This window comes from Polyodon spathula, chromosome 22, assembly GCF_017654505.1.
Source record: "Polyodon spathula isolate WHYD16114869_AA chromosome 22, ASM1765450v1, whole genome shotgun sequence".
NCBI lineage: Eukaryota > Metazoa > Chordata > Actinopteri > Acipenseriformes > Polyodontidae > Polyodon > Polyodon spathula.
Window position 1 is genome coordinate 7518124 of NC_054555.1, and position 16845 is coordinate 7534968.

The 16845-nt window shown below is 39.9% G+C and overlaps 1 protein-coding gene across 1 annotated transcript in view; it reads left to right on the top strand.

The window, feature by feature from the left end:
• Nucleotides 1-16481, top strand: part of LOC121297509 (putative ammonium transporter 1) — a 28677-nt gene extending 12196 nt beyond the window's left edge. Inside the window, exons 7-8 of the mRNA XM_041223857.1 lie at nt 16239-16327; nt 16471-16481. Coding sequence (XP_041079791.1) covers nt 16239-16327; nt 16471-16481 — 100 coding nt within the window. The remainder of the gene's footprint in view (nt 1-16238; nt 16328-16470) is intronic.
• The last annotated feature ends 364 nt before the right edge of the window (nt 16482-16845 follow it).

The window sequence follows — 16845 nt, forward strand, 5'->3', positions numbered from 1 at the left end:
CTAGAGGCACAGAGCAGTATTTTTATTTTTTTTTAATTTTTGGGATAATTTTTTTTTTTGAAAAAAAAAAAAATGGGAAAGAAGAACAGACAGCGGCAAAGGCAGGACAAGCAGCAGCTGAAGAAATGTAAGCTGCTGCAGCCACTGCTGGAGTACCCGGCCAGCTTCTTCCCTTGGTGTTCCTGGTGTGGGAAGGAGGACCATCGTTGACTGTCCTGCCCAGATGTGCCACCGGCAAACTGGTGTGGCCGGTGTGAGGAGGACGGCCACAACTGGGCAGGATGCCCCTACAACGAGGCCCAGGAAGAGGTGCAGTATTCACCCCGGGCATCAGGGGCCACCCCACTACCTCCAGCACCACCACCTTCACCACCGTCCCAGGAGATCTGGGACTGGTTGATGCACCCTGAGGCAGACCTCGTCCACGATCTCCCCATGGTTATCAACACGCTGTGGCGTCGAGATGGGGAGAGGTGGGAACAGTGGGAGGAACACCACCACCCGGCATCCTTCCCAGAGATTGCCCTCATGGTGGGGGGGTGAGCCGCCTTCCCAAGAGCCAGAGAGGGGTGAGCTGCCTTTACGACAGCCAGAGAGGGGTGAGGAGCTGCCGTCGCTCCCAGAGCCAGAGAGGGGTGAGGAGCTGCCGTCGCTCCCAGAGCCAGAGAGGGGTGAGGAGCTGCCGTCGCTCCCAGAGCCAGAGAGGGGTGAGGAGCTGCCGTCGCTCCCAGAGCCAGAGAGGGGTGAGGAGCTGCCGTCGCTCCCAGAGCCAGAGAGGGGTGAGGAGCTGCCGTCGCTCCCAGAGCCAGAGAGGGGTGAGGAGCTGCCGTCGCTCCCAGAGCCAGAGAGGGGTGAGGAGCTGCCGTCGCTCCCAGAGCCAGAGAGGGGTGAGGAGCTGCCGTCGCTCCCAGAGCCAGAGAGGGGTGAGGAGCTGCCGTCGCTCCCAGAGCCAGAGAGGGGTGAGGAGCTGCCGTCGCTCCCAGAGCCAGAGAGGGGTGAGGAGCTGCCGTCGCTCCCAGAGCCAGAGAGGGGTGAGGAGCTGCCGTCGCTCCCAGAGCCAGAGAGGGGTGAGGAGCTGCCGCCGCTCTCAGAGCCCAGAGGGGAGGAGCCGCCGCTCTCAGAGCCCAGAGGGGAGGAGCTATGGCCCAAGGATGCCTGCCTTGCACCGCCCAGGGATACCACGCTCGCTCCGCTCAGGGATGACACATTCGCATCGCCTGGGGTTGCCTGCTGCTTCGCATCGCCTGGGGTTGCCTGCTGCTTCGCATCGCTTGGGACTGCTGGTGTCTCCTTTTTGTTTTCTAGGGTTGCCGAGGGTCCGCCTCTATCGCCGCCTCCGCCACCAGAGGGAGCCGGGCCGCCGTCGCCGCACTATCAAACCAAAGAAGGCTTGGGGGCTCAGACATCAACCCCGCCCACCACCACCCACCATAACAGCCCACCCAAGGGACATAATTGGACTCTTGGGGAGGGGGCCGGTGTACGTTGTACATGGGGGGAGGTGTGTGGCAGAGCACAGCTCTGCCCTTTAGAAATTGGCAGGGATGGGGTTAAATTCCCCTACTTGCCTGGGTTCATTGTGTTCAGGTGGCTGGGGTTGATTAGATGATTAGTTTAATTAACGATCAATCAGCGCCCAGCCACCTGACATAAAAGGAGGCCTCTGCTTCTCATTTGGAGGAGGGAGCTGAGGAAGCAAGTTGGTTTTTTGGTTGTTTGGAAAGTTTGAATCCAGTGAAGGCATTGCCCAGCCTGGAAATTGTTATTTTTGTAAGTTTTTGTTTTTTTGTCTTTTGTGTTTAAATTGCTTTGTTTTGGCCCTTGTGCCCTTTCATTTTTGTGTTTATTTATAATAAAAGTTATTTTTTTGAACTGCAGTTTGTCTCTGGGCCTCTATCCACTCGCCAGCCTGCCACAGTGTAAAACATACATTAGCCATCTTAGGACCTCTTGTCAGCTGAGTGCTCTCAGCAAAGGATTGGGGTGAGGAAAGGCCTGGTATTACCTTGCTTTCACATAATCCATTAAGACAGGGGCAATGAGTTTGGCTTAGTCAAGTGAACACAAGATAGTTTCTAAAAGCACTTAGATTGTTCCATTTTAGCCCAGGTTTACATAAGAGTGTCTTGCGTGCACTGTCAGTGCTCAGAGTGAGAGTGGAATTCAGGAATCAATTGCAGGCTTCCAGATACAAAACAAAAGCAGTAGTCCTGTATTCCTTCCAATGAGCTTGGGATTCTCTAGAATGCAAGTTATTTTCTTCTTCATTACCAAGCATGTTATACAGCACATTGATTACGTTTTGCCTCTTTTATTTTTTTTTCTACTGTGAGAGACCCCACCACTAAGAGTATTTACTGTACAATACTCTATTCTCATCTGTATTAATCCAATACCCAAGCTGCTGATAACTCGGTTTTAAATGTTAAATTATTTGCTCTGTTCAGCCTGATTGATTTCAGTGCCAACCTTGGATATTGCTGTGATGGGTAAATAGCAATTACAGAGGCAGTCTCTGGTCAATGAACCGCCACTACATCCTAGCACTGAACATGCCACCCAAGGACAGCTCTGTCATTTACAGATCATGGGCATGTTTACTTTTTTTCAAAAACCAATTAAAACTGTTATTGTTTCAATTCAAGAGCATCTTAATTTAAATGACATCTACATGTCCTTAAGTTATTTCTAGCTGACTTTGCAACATTTAAAGAAGAGCTATGTTGTTTGTCAAATAATAATGCACAGCTTTTTGTAATTTATGTTCAAATTCACCCCAGTTTCCAAAAATTTCGCTGCTTTTAATATTTATTTTTTTTGCTGGTAATAGTTTATTTTGGAATACAAATAACAGCAATATCTGCAGAACCCATATGTTGCGACAGGAACAAAGCAGCACTTTTTATTGAAAAAGTTTTTCAATACATTTTTTTTTTTTTTACGGGTGTTCATTTTTAAAGTAGTTTAGTAAATATTCTCTTTAGTATTGTTTATATTACATATTTCTAATATACCAGTAGTTGTGATCAGTATTTTAAATTTTGGTATTCACCTGTCAGAAGATTTCTCAAACCTAGTAGCACCTTCTGCTGCCAAATTTTAGGACTGGACATGCTCCCCTTCAGCCACAATAGTTTGACAGTACAATCTGCTTTTGAAAGCAATAATACAGTACACCTCTGTATTGTGGTGATCGATAGCATTGCTATAGCAAACTGCTGAGGGAAAAGCTTTTTTTTTTTTTTTTTTTTTATCAAGCTAAGTTAAAAATACTCCAGAGCATGAATCAGCATGTTTCTCAAAGTTAAACTAAAGAGCTGATGAGCGACTGTAGCTGTGATCCACATACAATTGATGTCCTTTTTTTAAGAATGACTTAGAGAGTATTTTACTATGTTTCATATTATGAAAAATATTCATATTGTACAGTTAGGCTTTCTTTACATAACCAATATGTGTCTTAGTTTTTCCTATTCTATTCCCTTGGTATCTCCAATTGCCCTATATTAAAGGCTGAGTCTGTTGTACTGACAAGAAACACATACCAACACAATTAATGTGGTCGGCCAAGCATCGCCGCAGAAGGGGTGTAATTGAATTTAATTAGCAGAGTATTGCAGGGACATTAGAAGATTATTGTTTATTGTTTAGTGCAACAATCCAGATGTCATTTTCTCTCTGAAAGTGAACTTTTTCATATTTCCGCTGCTGCAGAATTTCATTTTTTATGGGAATATATTCATCCCTACAGTACCAAGATTTAGGGAAAAGGGAATGAGCGAATGCACACAAGTTAGAACAGGAGCAATGTGCACAGACTGTTGCCAAAATCTCTTCCCTATAAAGTGTGAATGGTGACTTGATTTGTGCTTAGTGCTGCTGGATAAATGTCACAAGATAATATTAGAGGTGGATACTAAGACAGAGTCAGATTAGGAAATTAAAAAACACAAGATGACTTTTATACAATGAAATCAGGGTTCTGAATAAACAGACAAACAACACAAACAGACATTAACACACAGGGCTGAACACTAAACAAACAAGTACCGTGCTGGTCCAATTAATTATTTAGCTTTTCTCTCCATCTCTCTCCCGTTCTTTCGCCATGAACACAACCCCAAATGAGTGAAAACATGCTGCTTTTATGCAGCTGTTCCGAGACTCAATTGCTAATCAATCATTCAATTGGAGTCTCGGTACAACAAGATGTGAATTCATCTAATGCAATTTCCTGTGCACGTGAAGTGCTGTGCAATCTTCATGCCTAAATACAAATAAAAATTCACTCGAGTGCATAACCCATATTATATCCCGTGTACCAACTACAATACACCAACATTAACACACCACACGCAACATATAACACAGATATACACATGGGCAGGGCAACATTGCCACAGATCCACAGTTGATGCGTTTATAACATTATTTTGAAAGCTACTAAAAATGTATTTGAATTGGGCTGTAGTACACATCAACAAATAGAAATCACATTCAATCCTAATTGCTTTTTTACTTTAGCAATTTGGATGAAAAAGATGAATTACAGTACTTAATTAAACCTGGGTTGCAGAAGTGTTTTGGCAATAGACTGAGATTGCAGCTACTGCAAAAGTACTGCTAAACTAAAGTCTAACAAATGTAAAGAACAATGACTGCAATTAATTACTAGTGCTGGTGGTTATTAGAATTGTTGGTGGTTATATTCAAAATGATAATTATGTGAGTTTGGAATATTGCTGGCTAGCATACAAAGCTCAAAACCTTAAATATCTTATATATTGACAAACGCTGTTTTCAGACAACATATTTGGTAAATGGATAATGTGTTTCTGACTCCTCTACAGCTACACCTTAGCATAGTATGTTAATTTAGGAGCACGTTAGAGTAAAATAAAAACATACGTACTGCATTACAAACCTTTCTAACCAATCAGATTGGTCCATTGCAATAGATTGTCATGATACACGACTGCTTTTGACAGCCCTTAAATCTTGTCACGCATGTCACGTGTTTATGTATCTTCATGCTGACACAATGCAATTGCTTGACTCCCACGCTATCTGTATATGTTTATCTGGTTTTCTTTTTATATCTGTCTTTCTGTTCTGCAACATGTGGACCACACTGGAATCAAGAAAACTGGTCTACTTGTAAACACAATGTTTCATCTCAATGCCTGAGATAGGTAGTTAGTAGTAAACTTTTCTGTTGTTTTTTGTCTTATCCATAAATTCAGAAACTCCGAGTCAAGTAAAGTGCAAATTAAAGTTGACATATGCTTGCAGTTTGAATTTATTCACAGTTTCTGTTAAATTTCCAATTTTCCTACACATTAGCGAAATCATACAGTATAAAAGTGCCGTCTCAGTCCAAAACCATGGTAGGTTACAGTTCAGGTGGTCAAGTTGCTTGCTAATCTAAAGTGCTTCTGTTGATATTAAATACATACTGTACACAATGTGTGTTTTACAGAGTTTAATACTGAGTTAAAGGGTAGACCTCCCTGAGATTAGAATTCAAATGGTTGGTTAACCTGAAACTCTCCTAAAGACATTAAACACTGCATTCCTCCACCCGCAATGCTGAATCATCACATGCCTCAAGTGCAGGAGTTTGAGCAGCTGCCAAGTTCGACCAAGTCCTTACTTAATTATATATAGATTAAAAAGAATAATCAGAGCTCTCTGGCACTTGCAGCTTGGCCTGTTTTACAGCCTGCATTAGCTGACGTCAATCAGGGTCTTAGTGTAGCGCTGGAGAAGGAACAGGGGTTAAAAACTGTGAGACAACAGAATTAATATCGTATTACTGTCAGGTGTTCTACGGAGCATCTGATGTTTTCTTTGTTCCCTGGCTACTGTCCTGACAACTGTTTGTATTAAAAATAACTCACACCAGTTTTATATGATATTATATTACACTATATTATATTATAGAAGTAAATGTACACAATGTACGGTAAGTTTTCTCATTTTCTTCATTAGGAAACACTTGACATATCACAAGGAGATGTTTTTCATGACTGATTTTCAGTGTATAAGATCTGGATCAGTTTGCTGAGTATGATATATTATTGTGGTAATTGTTTTTGTCACGCCTTTCTTGCTGTTGCTGTTTCTAATATAATTCACTGTTGTCTTCCAGGAATTCATTGGAATTGAGATTCTTGGAAAACCAATACAGCATTAGATTGAACTACATCCCAGATGATGCACTAACTCTCTCTGCTACATTGCTCAGGAAAATACTAATGTGAGCGTGCAAGCTTATTCAGAACACTCCTTGTCTTTCACGAAACCCAAACCCCTTTGTGACTCAAGAACAGAAGATTAAAAAAAGAAACCCTCAGCTGTACTGATCAGAGTTGTTACATTGAGAAGTAGAGTATATTATTGTCTTTGGAACAAACATTTAGAACTAAATTGAAGGAACCAATATGTGTCTTTGCAGTATATCTAACCCAGAAGTTATTGCAGCTTAAATTAATGCATTTATTGGGAATGTACGTCTCAATAAACAGATGGAAAGCATGTAGAAATAGACTTGTTTTCTGTAATGCTGGATGAAAAAAAAAAACTCCAAAAAGCCATTAATGCAGAAACAAAAGTTATTTTTATTTCTACATAAGGTGCAAATGCAATTAAAGTGCAAAGTACAAATAAGTGCAGATGTTTCAATTGCAACTATAACTATCCTCAGTGCTATGTGACTGAACTACACATCACGATTTCAAATATTAGTCAAGGCAATGAATGCACGTGTAGTGTCCCAGCTATAAACAATTACTGATTCCTTTCAGACAATCTAATGCATCTGAAATTGGACGAAATCATTAATACATGATTTTATCAATATTTAAGGCATTTAAGACATTCAGAATGCTGGAATGGTCAGAACTGAGGAAAAGAAAATGTGAATTATACATATCCCAGCCAATACTTCCTACAGTTATAATATCTATCAATTGAAAATACACAGAGGGGAAATTGCATCCAGCGAGCCACCCTGCCTATCAATACATGCAAGCATGCTGATAGGAAACAAGACAACCCTAGTTTGTCATTTAAACCACCAGGCTGCAATGTTTTAAGACACATGTGACAAAAAAATTCTCTTTTAGTTTCAAATTATAAAAGTCTTTGCTCAAGATTACCACTCACAGACCTGTGGTATTCTTTCAAAAGCACAAAATCTGCTTTGAAAAAAGCACAGAAAGTGCATTGAAAAAGCAGTATACAAAACTACTGAGAGTGGATATTTACCAAGACCGCCCCTGCAGGTTTCCATGGAATCAAGTCCTGGTTTTCTGCCCTGATTGAGTACTTTGTATCAAACCTCAATTTAAAAATAAATAAAGAAATAAATCATAAATGTAATAATAAAAATGAATAATAACAGTAAGAACAACAAGAACAACCAGTGTCACCTCCGTGTGCCTTCTCTGAAACACAATAAAAAAATAAAAATAGCAATGGGAGAAATATCTATTAAAACCATTAATACAAAGATTCTTTTCCCAGGCCTAAGTTTCAGGTCACACGATAATATTTATTATTGTTATCTTTTTATTACAAAGCACTTTACAGAGGTAGGCTGTAAACAGTGCATTATATGCAGAGTCACTTACAATAGGACATTGATTTAACACTTCATCTGCAGGATGGAGCACAAGGAGGTTAAGTGTCTTGCTTAGGGTCACACAGTGAGCCAGTGGCAGAGGTGGGATTTGAAATGGTGACCTTGTGGTTAGAAGCCCTGGACTTTAACCACTGGACCAAACTGCCTTCTAAGCATGATCTCTTGTTCATTTGCATTATTAAATTAATATGATTTTATCTTTGTTTAATCATGTGCTCTGTTGATGCAGAAAACCAGGCTCTGAATCTTTAAAAATATACAGAGGTTCTCACAACAGATCCTTCCACAATATAGAACCTGCTTCATTCACAGGCTGTGCACAGCTGACGCAAACAATTAAACAACCACGTTAAGCCACAATGAGCAGTACTATCGAAGGGAAGCTTTTGTTTCAGCTGCCCCTCAGACCGGAATAAACTACCCATAGAACTGCACAGTGTCACTTTCTCATTTTAAGAGTATTTGAACCAGCCTTGTGAATGAGCGTGATAAGAAGTGAATGCATGGCAAAACTGTGTGCTCACTTCATGCTTGTGTGTAATGGTAACTTGCTCCTGCCTCCCTCCTGGGACGCTTTTATAAACAAGCTGTTTGTAGCTCATATGGTTTCTCCGATGAATACAATTGTAAATAAATACATAAATAACACATTATTTTAAGGATTCATTGTTAGATGTGTATTATACAGGAATTTCTGGGAAATATGGGACATTTGGTTTATGAAGGTTTTACTGTATAAAATATTATTCATGCTCACAAAGGATTACCTCAGGAGTTAATAAAGTCAAAGTCTGTTTTATTTATAATGTAAGGTTTGGTGCCTTGACAACTTTCCTAGACTGTTGTTAAAGAAAAGCAGACAATAATCTACTTTAAGACAAAATCAATGATGTCAAACCATGTTTTATTCATGAAAACAGAGTTTGAAAAAAAAAGTTCTATAAATAATAATGAGGCTTTTTGATTGAACCAGTTAGCAAACTGTTATTCCCTTTAATGTCTTAGTCAGGAGTTTAGGGTTCATAAATTGTCGATACATCACTGATTAGCTATTCAATTCTGGTAGTAATTTGTACTGAATGCAGCTCATTATGACTTTGTATTCGCATGAAGGAGCTATTGCGGCTTTCAGGACTTTTAATGCCTTGAAGTCATACTTCTATCACAGGAGTGCCAGAAAAAGCACAGCTGTGGCAAATACAAGTCAATTACATTAACATTTTATAAGCTTCCAGTTTATAGTGTTATAATGCAAGTTACATGCATTAAATTGAGCAGACAAATACTTCTAATGCATAGAAATGTTTGATTAATCTATAGCAGTGGCCTTAATTCTATTGCTTACTAGTGTATTTTTACATGTCAAGATTTAGTTCCCCTCAGTGCTGTGAAGTGTGGGGGGTCAACATTTCCAGGCAAGCTTTCTTCCTCAATGTCAGCAAGCTGGCTTCTGTGTTGCTCAGGTTTGACGTAGATAGCAAAGCTGAACTGCTTACAGTTTTTTTTAAACAATGATCCAGTGTCTGGGTATATATGGGCATGTATAAATCTTCAAGATTACAGCCTGTCTGAATTTAAACAGCTTAATTTATCACCCAAGGAACAGGTGTATATTATGCATGCTCAATATGCATGTGGGATATCAACCAATAAAACCCTCAGATAAAAATATTGAGATTGTTACTATTTCTAGCTACTGCCATAAAAAAGGACAGTTTTGACAAACTGGGCTGTCGTAGAATTCTGACTGATTCACCCCTGGTTGAAAATGAAAAAAAGAAACAACAAGTGCGTGTTCTGCTCAGTTTCTTTCTAGTTTTTCTTTTTTACACTTAGTTTAATATTACTCTTGTTCATGCATATGGTTTTGCCAACAGTTGGACTGAAAATTGGAAACACCTGCCCTGGCACTGTCAAGGCAACAGTGAGCAGTCATGACATCACTGATTCTACATGATGGGAGGACATTCTCAATGGCTGTGGGGTTGGAATAGGAATCAATGTCTGCTTCCCAGAGTGGCACAGAACTATCACTTTCAAGACTTTTCCTTGTAGATCAGTAATCTGTGAAGTTCTGGAACACCTACCAATTGAACGTGAAAGCTAAAACTGACCTTGAACAGGGAGATGCAACTGTTATTTATTACGTGTTCGTTATTTATTAATGTCTGTTCTGTCATTCACATGTTAAATTAACCAGTCATGTGAGTGTGCCTTGCTTGTTCTGTTATATTGACCTCCCCAGTTCTGCAAAGAGGAACCTCACAAGACTATGGCCAACAGCAAACTTCATTTAATGCCGTTAGAAACCCAGTTTCCCAACTTTACTTTATTGATTATCACGTTTGGGCACCAACTGAAAAAGCCTGCATCAGCATAGTATCTATTCTGCATGTAAAGTAATTTCCAGATCTTCTGTTTGCATTACTTGATCCCAAGTGCTAATTGAAATAGGATTGATGTTTCACTAGGTGCAGGTTTATTCATTACATCATACCTTTATTTCAGCAGTTTGTGTCAGTGTGCAGATAATTTACACTTTCTAAACTTGTCATTTAGCCCTCCACACATATATGTGAGGCAAACAGTGTTCCCTGAACAGTTTTTACAATCCTACCTTTCAGGTATATGGCATCAAATACATATCACATCTACCTAGCTTTGCAATATGAAAGCCAACTTCAGATACACTATAAAACAGTAACACATGTCAGCAGGAACTGCGGGAGATGTTCAGTTGAAGCCCTCAGCAGTAATTGCCTCTGAGCTGTTTATTAATGCTGCAGCAGGTTTTAGGAATAAGCTGAGAGATGTTGAACTGAACTGGACATTAATGGGGCTGTCCCTTTTTATAAACTACGAGAGATTGCACAATATATATATGCCTATATGTAATGAACAGTTAGTGCTGTAGAAATCTTATTAAGTGGGGTAGCGAGGAGTGTAGGGCAGAAGCCTTTGAAATTTTTTAATTGTTCTTGCTTAGTCTGTACACAGTAACTGTCAATATAGGCGAAATTAGCTCGAGTACTCAGAAGGGAATATATCATCTATAAAACCGAAAGCAATTTACTGTCTCAATTTACTAACTCTCTCTCTCTCTCTCTCTCTCTCTCTCTCTCTCTCTCTCGTCCTCTCCCTCTCTCTCTGTAGGTGTTAATGAGAATCACAGCAGCGACTTGTGTCCAGCTGTTTAAGAATTCACCCAGATAAACCACAGGCTGCACTGTTTGCACACGTAAAGGACACTTTGAATGCAAATCTTCTGATAGACAAAGACTTGCATCCTGCACTCTTAGAAGCGTTTTATATATATATATATATATATATATATATATATATATATATATATATATATATATATATATACAGACGTGCTCAAATTTGTTGGTACCCCTCCACAAACAACGAACAATGCACAATTCTCTGAAATAACTTGAAACTGACAAACGTAACTGGCATCCACCATTGTTTATTCAATATATAATAGAAATCAGACTTTGCTTTTGATTTTTTTATTCAACATAATATTGTAAATAATAAAAAAAATGAAAATGGCATGGACAAAAATGATGGGACCGCTATCCTAATATTTTGTTGCACAACCTTTAGAGGCAATCATGCAATCAAACGTTTTCTGTAGCTCTCAATGAGACTTATGCACCTGTTAACAGGTAGTTTGGCCCACTCTTCCTGACCAAACTGCTCCAGCTGTCTCAGGTTTGATGGGTGCCTTCTCCAGACTGCACTTTTCAGCTCTTTCCATAGATGTTTGATAGGATTCAGATCAGGACTCATAGAGGGCTACTTCAGAATATTCCAATGTTTTGTTCTTATCCATTCTTGGGTGCTTTTAGCTGTGTGTTTTGGGTCATTAACCTGTTGGAGGACCCATGACCTGCGACTGAGACAGAGCTTTTGGACACTGGGCAGTAAGTTTCGCTCCAGAATGCCTTGATAGTCTTGAGATTTCATTGTGCCCTGCACAGATTCAAGGCACCCTGTGCCAGGCACAGCAAAGCAGTACCAAAACATAACCGAACCTCCTCCATGTTTCACTGTAGGTATGGTGTTCTTTTCTTTGAAAGCTTCATTTTTTCATCTGTGAACATAGAGCTGATGTGACTTGCCAAAAAGCTCCAGTTTTGACTTATCTGTCCAAAGGACATTCTCCCAGAAGGATTGTGGCTTGTCAATATGCATTTTAACAAATTCCAGTCTACCTTTTTTTTCTTCTTCCATGGAGCCTACTTTTGCTCAAAAAGCGATGGATGGTGCGATCAGAAACTGATGTACCATCACCTTGGAGTTCAGCTTGTATCTCTTTGGCAGTTATCCTTGGTACTTTTTCTACCATTTGCACTATCCTTCTGTTCAATCTGGGGTCTATTTTCCTCTTGCGGCCGCGCCCAAGGAGGTTGCCTACAGTTCCATGGACCTTAAACTTCTTAATAATATTTGCAACTGTTGTCACAGGAACATCAAGCTGCTTGGAGATGGTCTTGTAGCCTTTACCTTTACCATGCTTGTCTATTATTTTCTTTCTGATCTGCTCAGACAACTCTCTCCTTTGCTTTCTCTGGTCCATGTTCAGTGTGGTGCACACAATGATACCAAACAGCACAGTGACTACTTTTCTCCATTTAAATAGGCTGAATGACTGATTACATGATTGGAAACATGTGTGATGCTAATTAAAGAAACTAATTAGTTTGAAATATCACTATAATCCAATTATTTATTATCTTTTCTAAGGGGTACCAACAAATGTGTCCAGGCCATTTTAGAATATCTTTGTAGAATAAGCAATAATTAATCTCTTTTCACAGCTTCTTTGCTTTATTCTATGACATACCAAAGGCATGCAAGTATACATGATAAAATAGTTTTTAATTTCATCACTTTTCAGGAGGAATGAAGCATTATTTCAATGAGCTGTAAGGGTTCCAACAAATTTGAGCACGTCTCTCTCTCTCTCTCTCTCTCTCTCTCTCTCTCTCTCTCTCTCTCTGTCTCTCTCTCTCTCTCTCTCTCTCTCTCTCTCTCTCTCTCTCTCTCTCTCTCTCTCTCTCTCTCTCTATATATATATATATATATATATATATATATATATATATATATATATATATATATATATATATATAGTGGGGCAGTGAGAGCTAATAAGTGTGTCAGTCTGAGGCTGACAAGATCTATGTTCCCCTGTTAAGGTGAAAAACTTGTAGTTCCTTATAGGCGTCATGGCCGAAGTGGCTGGGGAAATTACATTTCCCGATAAGTATGGAGGGATTAAATTGATAAACTGGATTTGAAACAGGAAAACAGCTTACCTTTCCTGTGTGAGTTAGGGACTGCAATATAGTGAAGTTAGTATCTTCAAGTGAAGATAGGATTTTGGTTTGTTCTGTTTAACGATAACTCTGTCTGTGGGTGTTTGCTGTCTCTGCCGCTAGTCAGTCTTGGCTACCCCACTATATATATATATATATATATATATATATATATATATATATATATATATATATATATATATATATATATATATATATATATATATTATATATATATATATATATATGAACACACTATTGTTGGTTTGGGATCCACTGCACTTGTGCATTAATTAAGGGTACCCAACTTACTTTGAATGATGAAAACTCCTGAAGGTTCTGAACCATTTGATTTCATGTTGAACCCATTATATAGACCACATGAAACCAAAAACAAAACAAAATATTGATATGCGATCTAATTCTCTCTCTCTCTCTCTCTCTCTCTCTCTCTCTCTCTCTCTCTCTCTCTCTCTCTCTCTCTCTCTCTCTCTCTCTCTCTCTCTCGTTCTCTATGGGGTTGGCAATGCCAGCTTGAATGGAGACTTTAACACCACAGAAGCACAGCTAAAGACGGAATCAATGTCTAATGAATTACTTCCAGTGTCTGGCAGCAGCAGTGGAGCACTCTGTTTACCTGGATTTACTCTTTTGAAATTGAGAATGGATATTTGGTGTTGAGAGCTGCACCAGGAGACTGGCTCTCTGTGTAAAGGGAGCATATCATTATCTTCTTTTAGGGACTGTCTGGGTATTACTGCTCCACACAAGGAACTTGCTTCATTCAGACATCCTATCCTGATCTAAGAGTTCTATACACTCTCTACTGCTGCTTTCAAAAAGCACGATTACATAAGCTGATAGGCCATGTTCTCACAGGGGACATGGCAAATGGTGCTTCCTTAACTGTCACTTTAAAATGCATGACCTCTTTTGCGTCGTTGTGAATTTGCATTACATACAGTGCAGAAAAATTGTGATGGCAACAATTTTCTACAGCTGTTTCGAATCACAGCCAGACTGTTGGACAGAATGTAACAAGCAGAGGGATTTATAGACAAAAGGTGGATAAATGTCAAACAGACACCTAGAAGAAATAGACTGAAGGACCAGGCTGTAACAATCCTGGGCTGTATTACAATCTGCATTTCTGCTCGTGGCTGCTCCCAGCCCCAGAGCAATTTACACACAATATCATGAAGGATTGCTTTCCTTTGTAAAAACAGCCAGTGTGTTATTTATCTCCCCCTCAACAGCACACTGCTTTCCCTGCCCAGTCGTCTCTGGGATGCTGATTTAAGGGATAATCCATACCTGGGACAGCATCACTGCTCACAAAGCTGACCTACACCTATATTTCAATTGAACATTTGTAACAATCTGACAACAGCTTTTATCACTTCATTTTCAAAGCTTAACTTCACAATAAATTATTCACATCAGGTGTGGACAGAAAAGCAGTAGTTCTTTCAGAATGTTATAAATGGTAAAACAGTTAATACCGGTTTGTTTTTTAAATAGATCGTGTGACTATGGTATTATCACAGGCTACAAGGATGATGGGGTGGGGAGTGGACTTTTTTATACATATCCCCAATTAGTATTCTGCTGAACCAGTTGCCATGCCTCCTAATGCTTCTTGTACTTAAATATTTCACAGTTAACTTTATTTCCTATTTGTTTCCTAAATTTACCTAGAGCTTGTGCTCTCCAATTTACATATTGTTTAAGCCAGAAGTATCCATCAGTATTCAATGTGCACTCCAGCCATGATCCTCAGTTTCTCAATTATTCTGTTGACCGCACATCTATATTTACATCTGCATTTCCAATCTATATTTTTTTTTGTAACAAGCTAAATATAGACTGTAACCAGCCACAGTATTGAGGCTGCAGATGTCTTGAGAAAACCGATCCATTTACCCTCTGTCCTGTTAAAAGGAACTGACTCTTTTACTCTTGTCACTGATTATCCAGAAGCTGTTTGTGTAATTAGAAGCCACTTTCCCGGGCAGGGCTTCTCAATCCTGGGGACCCCCTGTGTCTGCTGGTTTTCATTCCAAATGAGCTCTCAATTACTTAACTATACCCTATTGAACTGATAATTTGTTTAATGTGATCTTTTTACTTGTTTTCAGATCTTAAACAGTTGCAGATTTCAAGTTAGCTATAACATGTTATAAGTAACTTGAACTCTGCCACTATTTAAGAGCTGAAAACAATTACAAATGTCTAATTAAGCAAATTATTAGTTCAATTAAGGGTTTAGTCAAGTGACAGAGTTCAGCTTGAATGAAAACCAGGAGACACAGGGGTCCCCAGGACCGGGTTTGAGAACCCCTGTTCTAGGGTATCCAAGCTGATTGTTGGCGCGTGCATAGGGACTGCCCCCTGCTGACAATCTGTCTGAAGTACTGTGACTGGATCTGGTGGTATTTTTTGAGGCTTTCACAGATAAAGTCTGAAATAAGTCAGTCTCAGTCTCTCACCTCTTCTTCTTCTCCCTCCATACATCCCTCCATCTCACCCTCCCTCGCCCTCCCTCCTCCCCTCTCTATCCTACCCCAAATACCCTGAAGAATGCAGAGTGAAATCCATTTAGGAACAAATCATCTGACAACAGCCCTTATCAGGACAGTCTAGGATCCTGTACGGATGGATGGACAAACTGACTTCTCCTAACACATAACAGGGGAGAAAGAGAAAGTGTGTGAGAGAGAGAGAGAGAGAGAGAGAGAGAGAGAGAGAGAGAGAGAGAGAGAGAGAGAGAGAGAGAGAGAGAGAGAGAGCAAGCGCCAGAGAGCAAGCCTCTGTGAGTGAGTGGAGGTGTACCGCATGCTGCTTTGTGAGAAAGGGAGCTGTCCACAACTGGTAGTGCTGAAAATCAAATACCAGACAGACTTTACTATCCTGTACAACCCAGGCAAGTAGAGAGAGAGAGGAGCAGAAACCCGGCAAGATTTTACCTACCTGTACAACCCAGACAAGGAGAGAGAGAGGAGCAGAAACCCGACAAGGCTTTGAAAAGAGCAGATCAATTACACTTTATCAACTGCAGCACCGCTTTCAGAAAAGAAGAACAGTCCACGGCTTTTCTCCTTGAATGGATTTGGGAACCGTCTTTAGTTCAGCTGTTAAGGAAGAGTTCTGATCAAGACAAGTGTCCTGAGTGGGGCAGGTAAAGGGTAGACTTGTTTAAACAGGGCAGGCATTTGAAATACAGGCGGATATACTCTCCACTCTTGGGTCCATCTGGTCTGCAGGATGAGCAGCTGTGCCAAGCGGTGTAAAGTGGAGCTGGTGAAGTTTGCCCGCTCTATCCACAGATTCATCACTGGGACACTCAACAAAGGTAAGGACACGCCACTGAACCTTAACAACATCATATGTTTTTGTTACAAACGTGGACTTTGGCAGTCACCAGCATTCTGCCTCTTGTAGGAGCCAGCATGTGTTTTGGATTTCACAGTTAAGCTTTTTATTTTATGTTTGCAGGAGTGCCCTAAGCTTACAGTATTTGTAGCAAATAGATACTGTACTGTGCTCTTTCTACAGGGTAAACAGAGTTTGCACTTTGGATGGTTATTAGGACCAGTAGCAAAGTCTAGGGTCTTTATTTATCTGAATCTGTGACTTTATTGTCACTATTAGTGTGTAGGGTTCTTTTGGTGATAAAGCATTTTGATTATAGTAGACTCACTAATTAGACCCTGCAGCTGTAGAAACCAAATAATGTAGCACTATGATAGATGTGTAAACCAACTGTCTCTATTTCTTTCAATTATGTATCAGTGAAGTTTAGAGTGTCTCTAAAACAAAACTTTTTTTTTTTTTTTTTTTAATGGTACAGATTCTAATCAGTACTAGTGG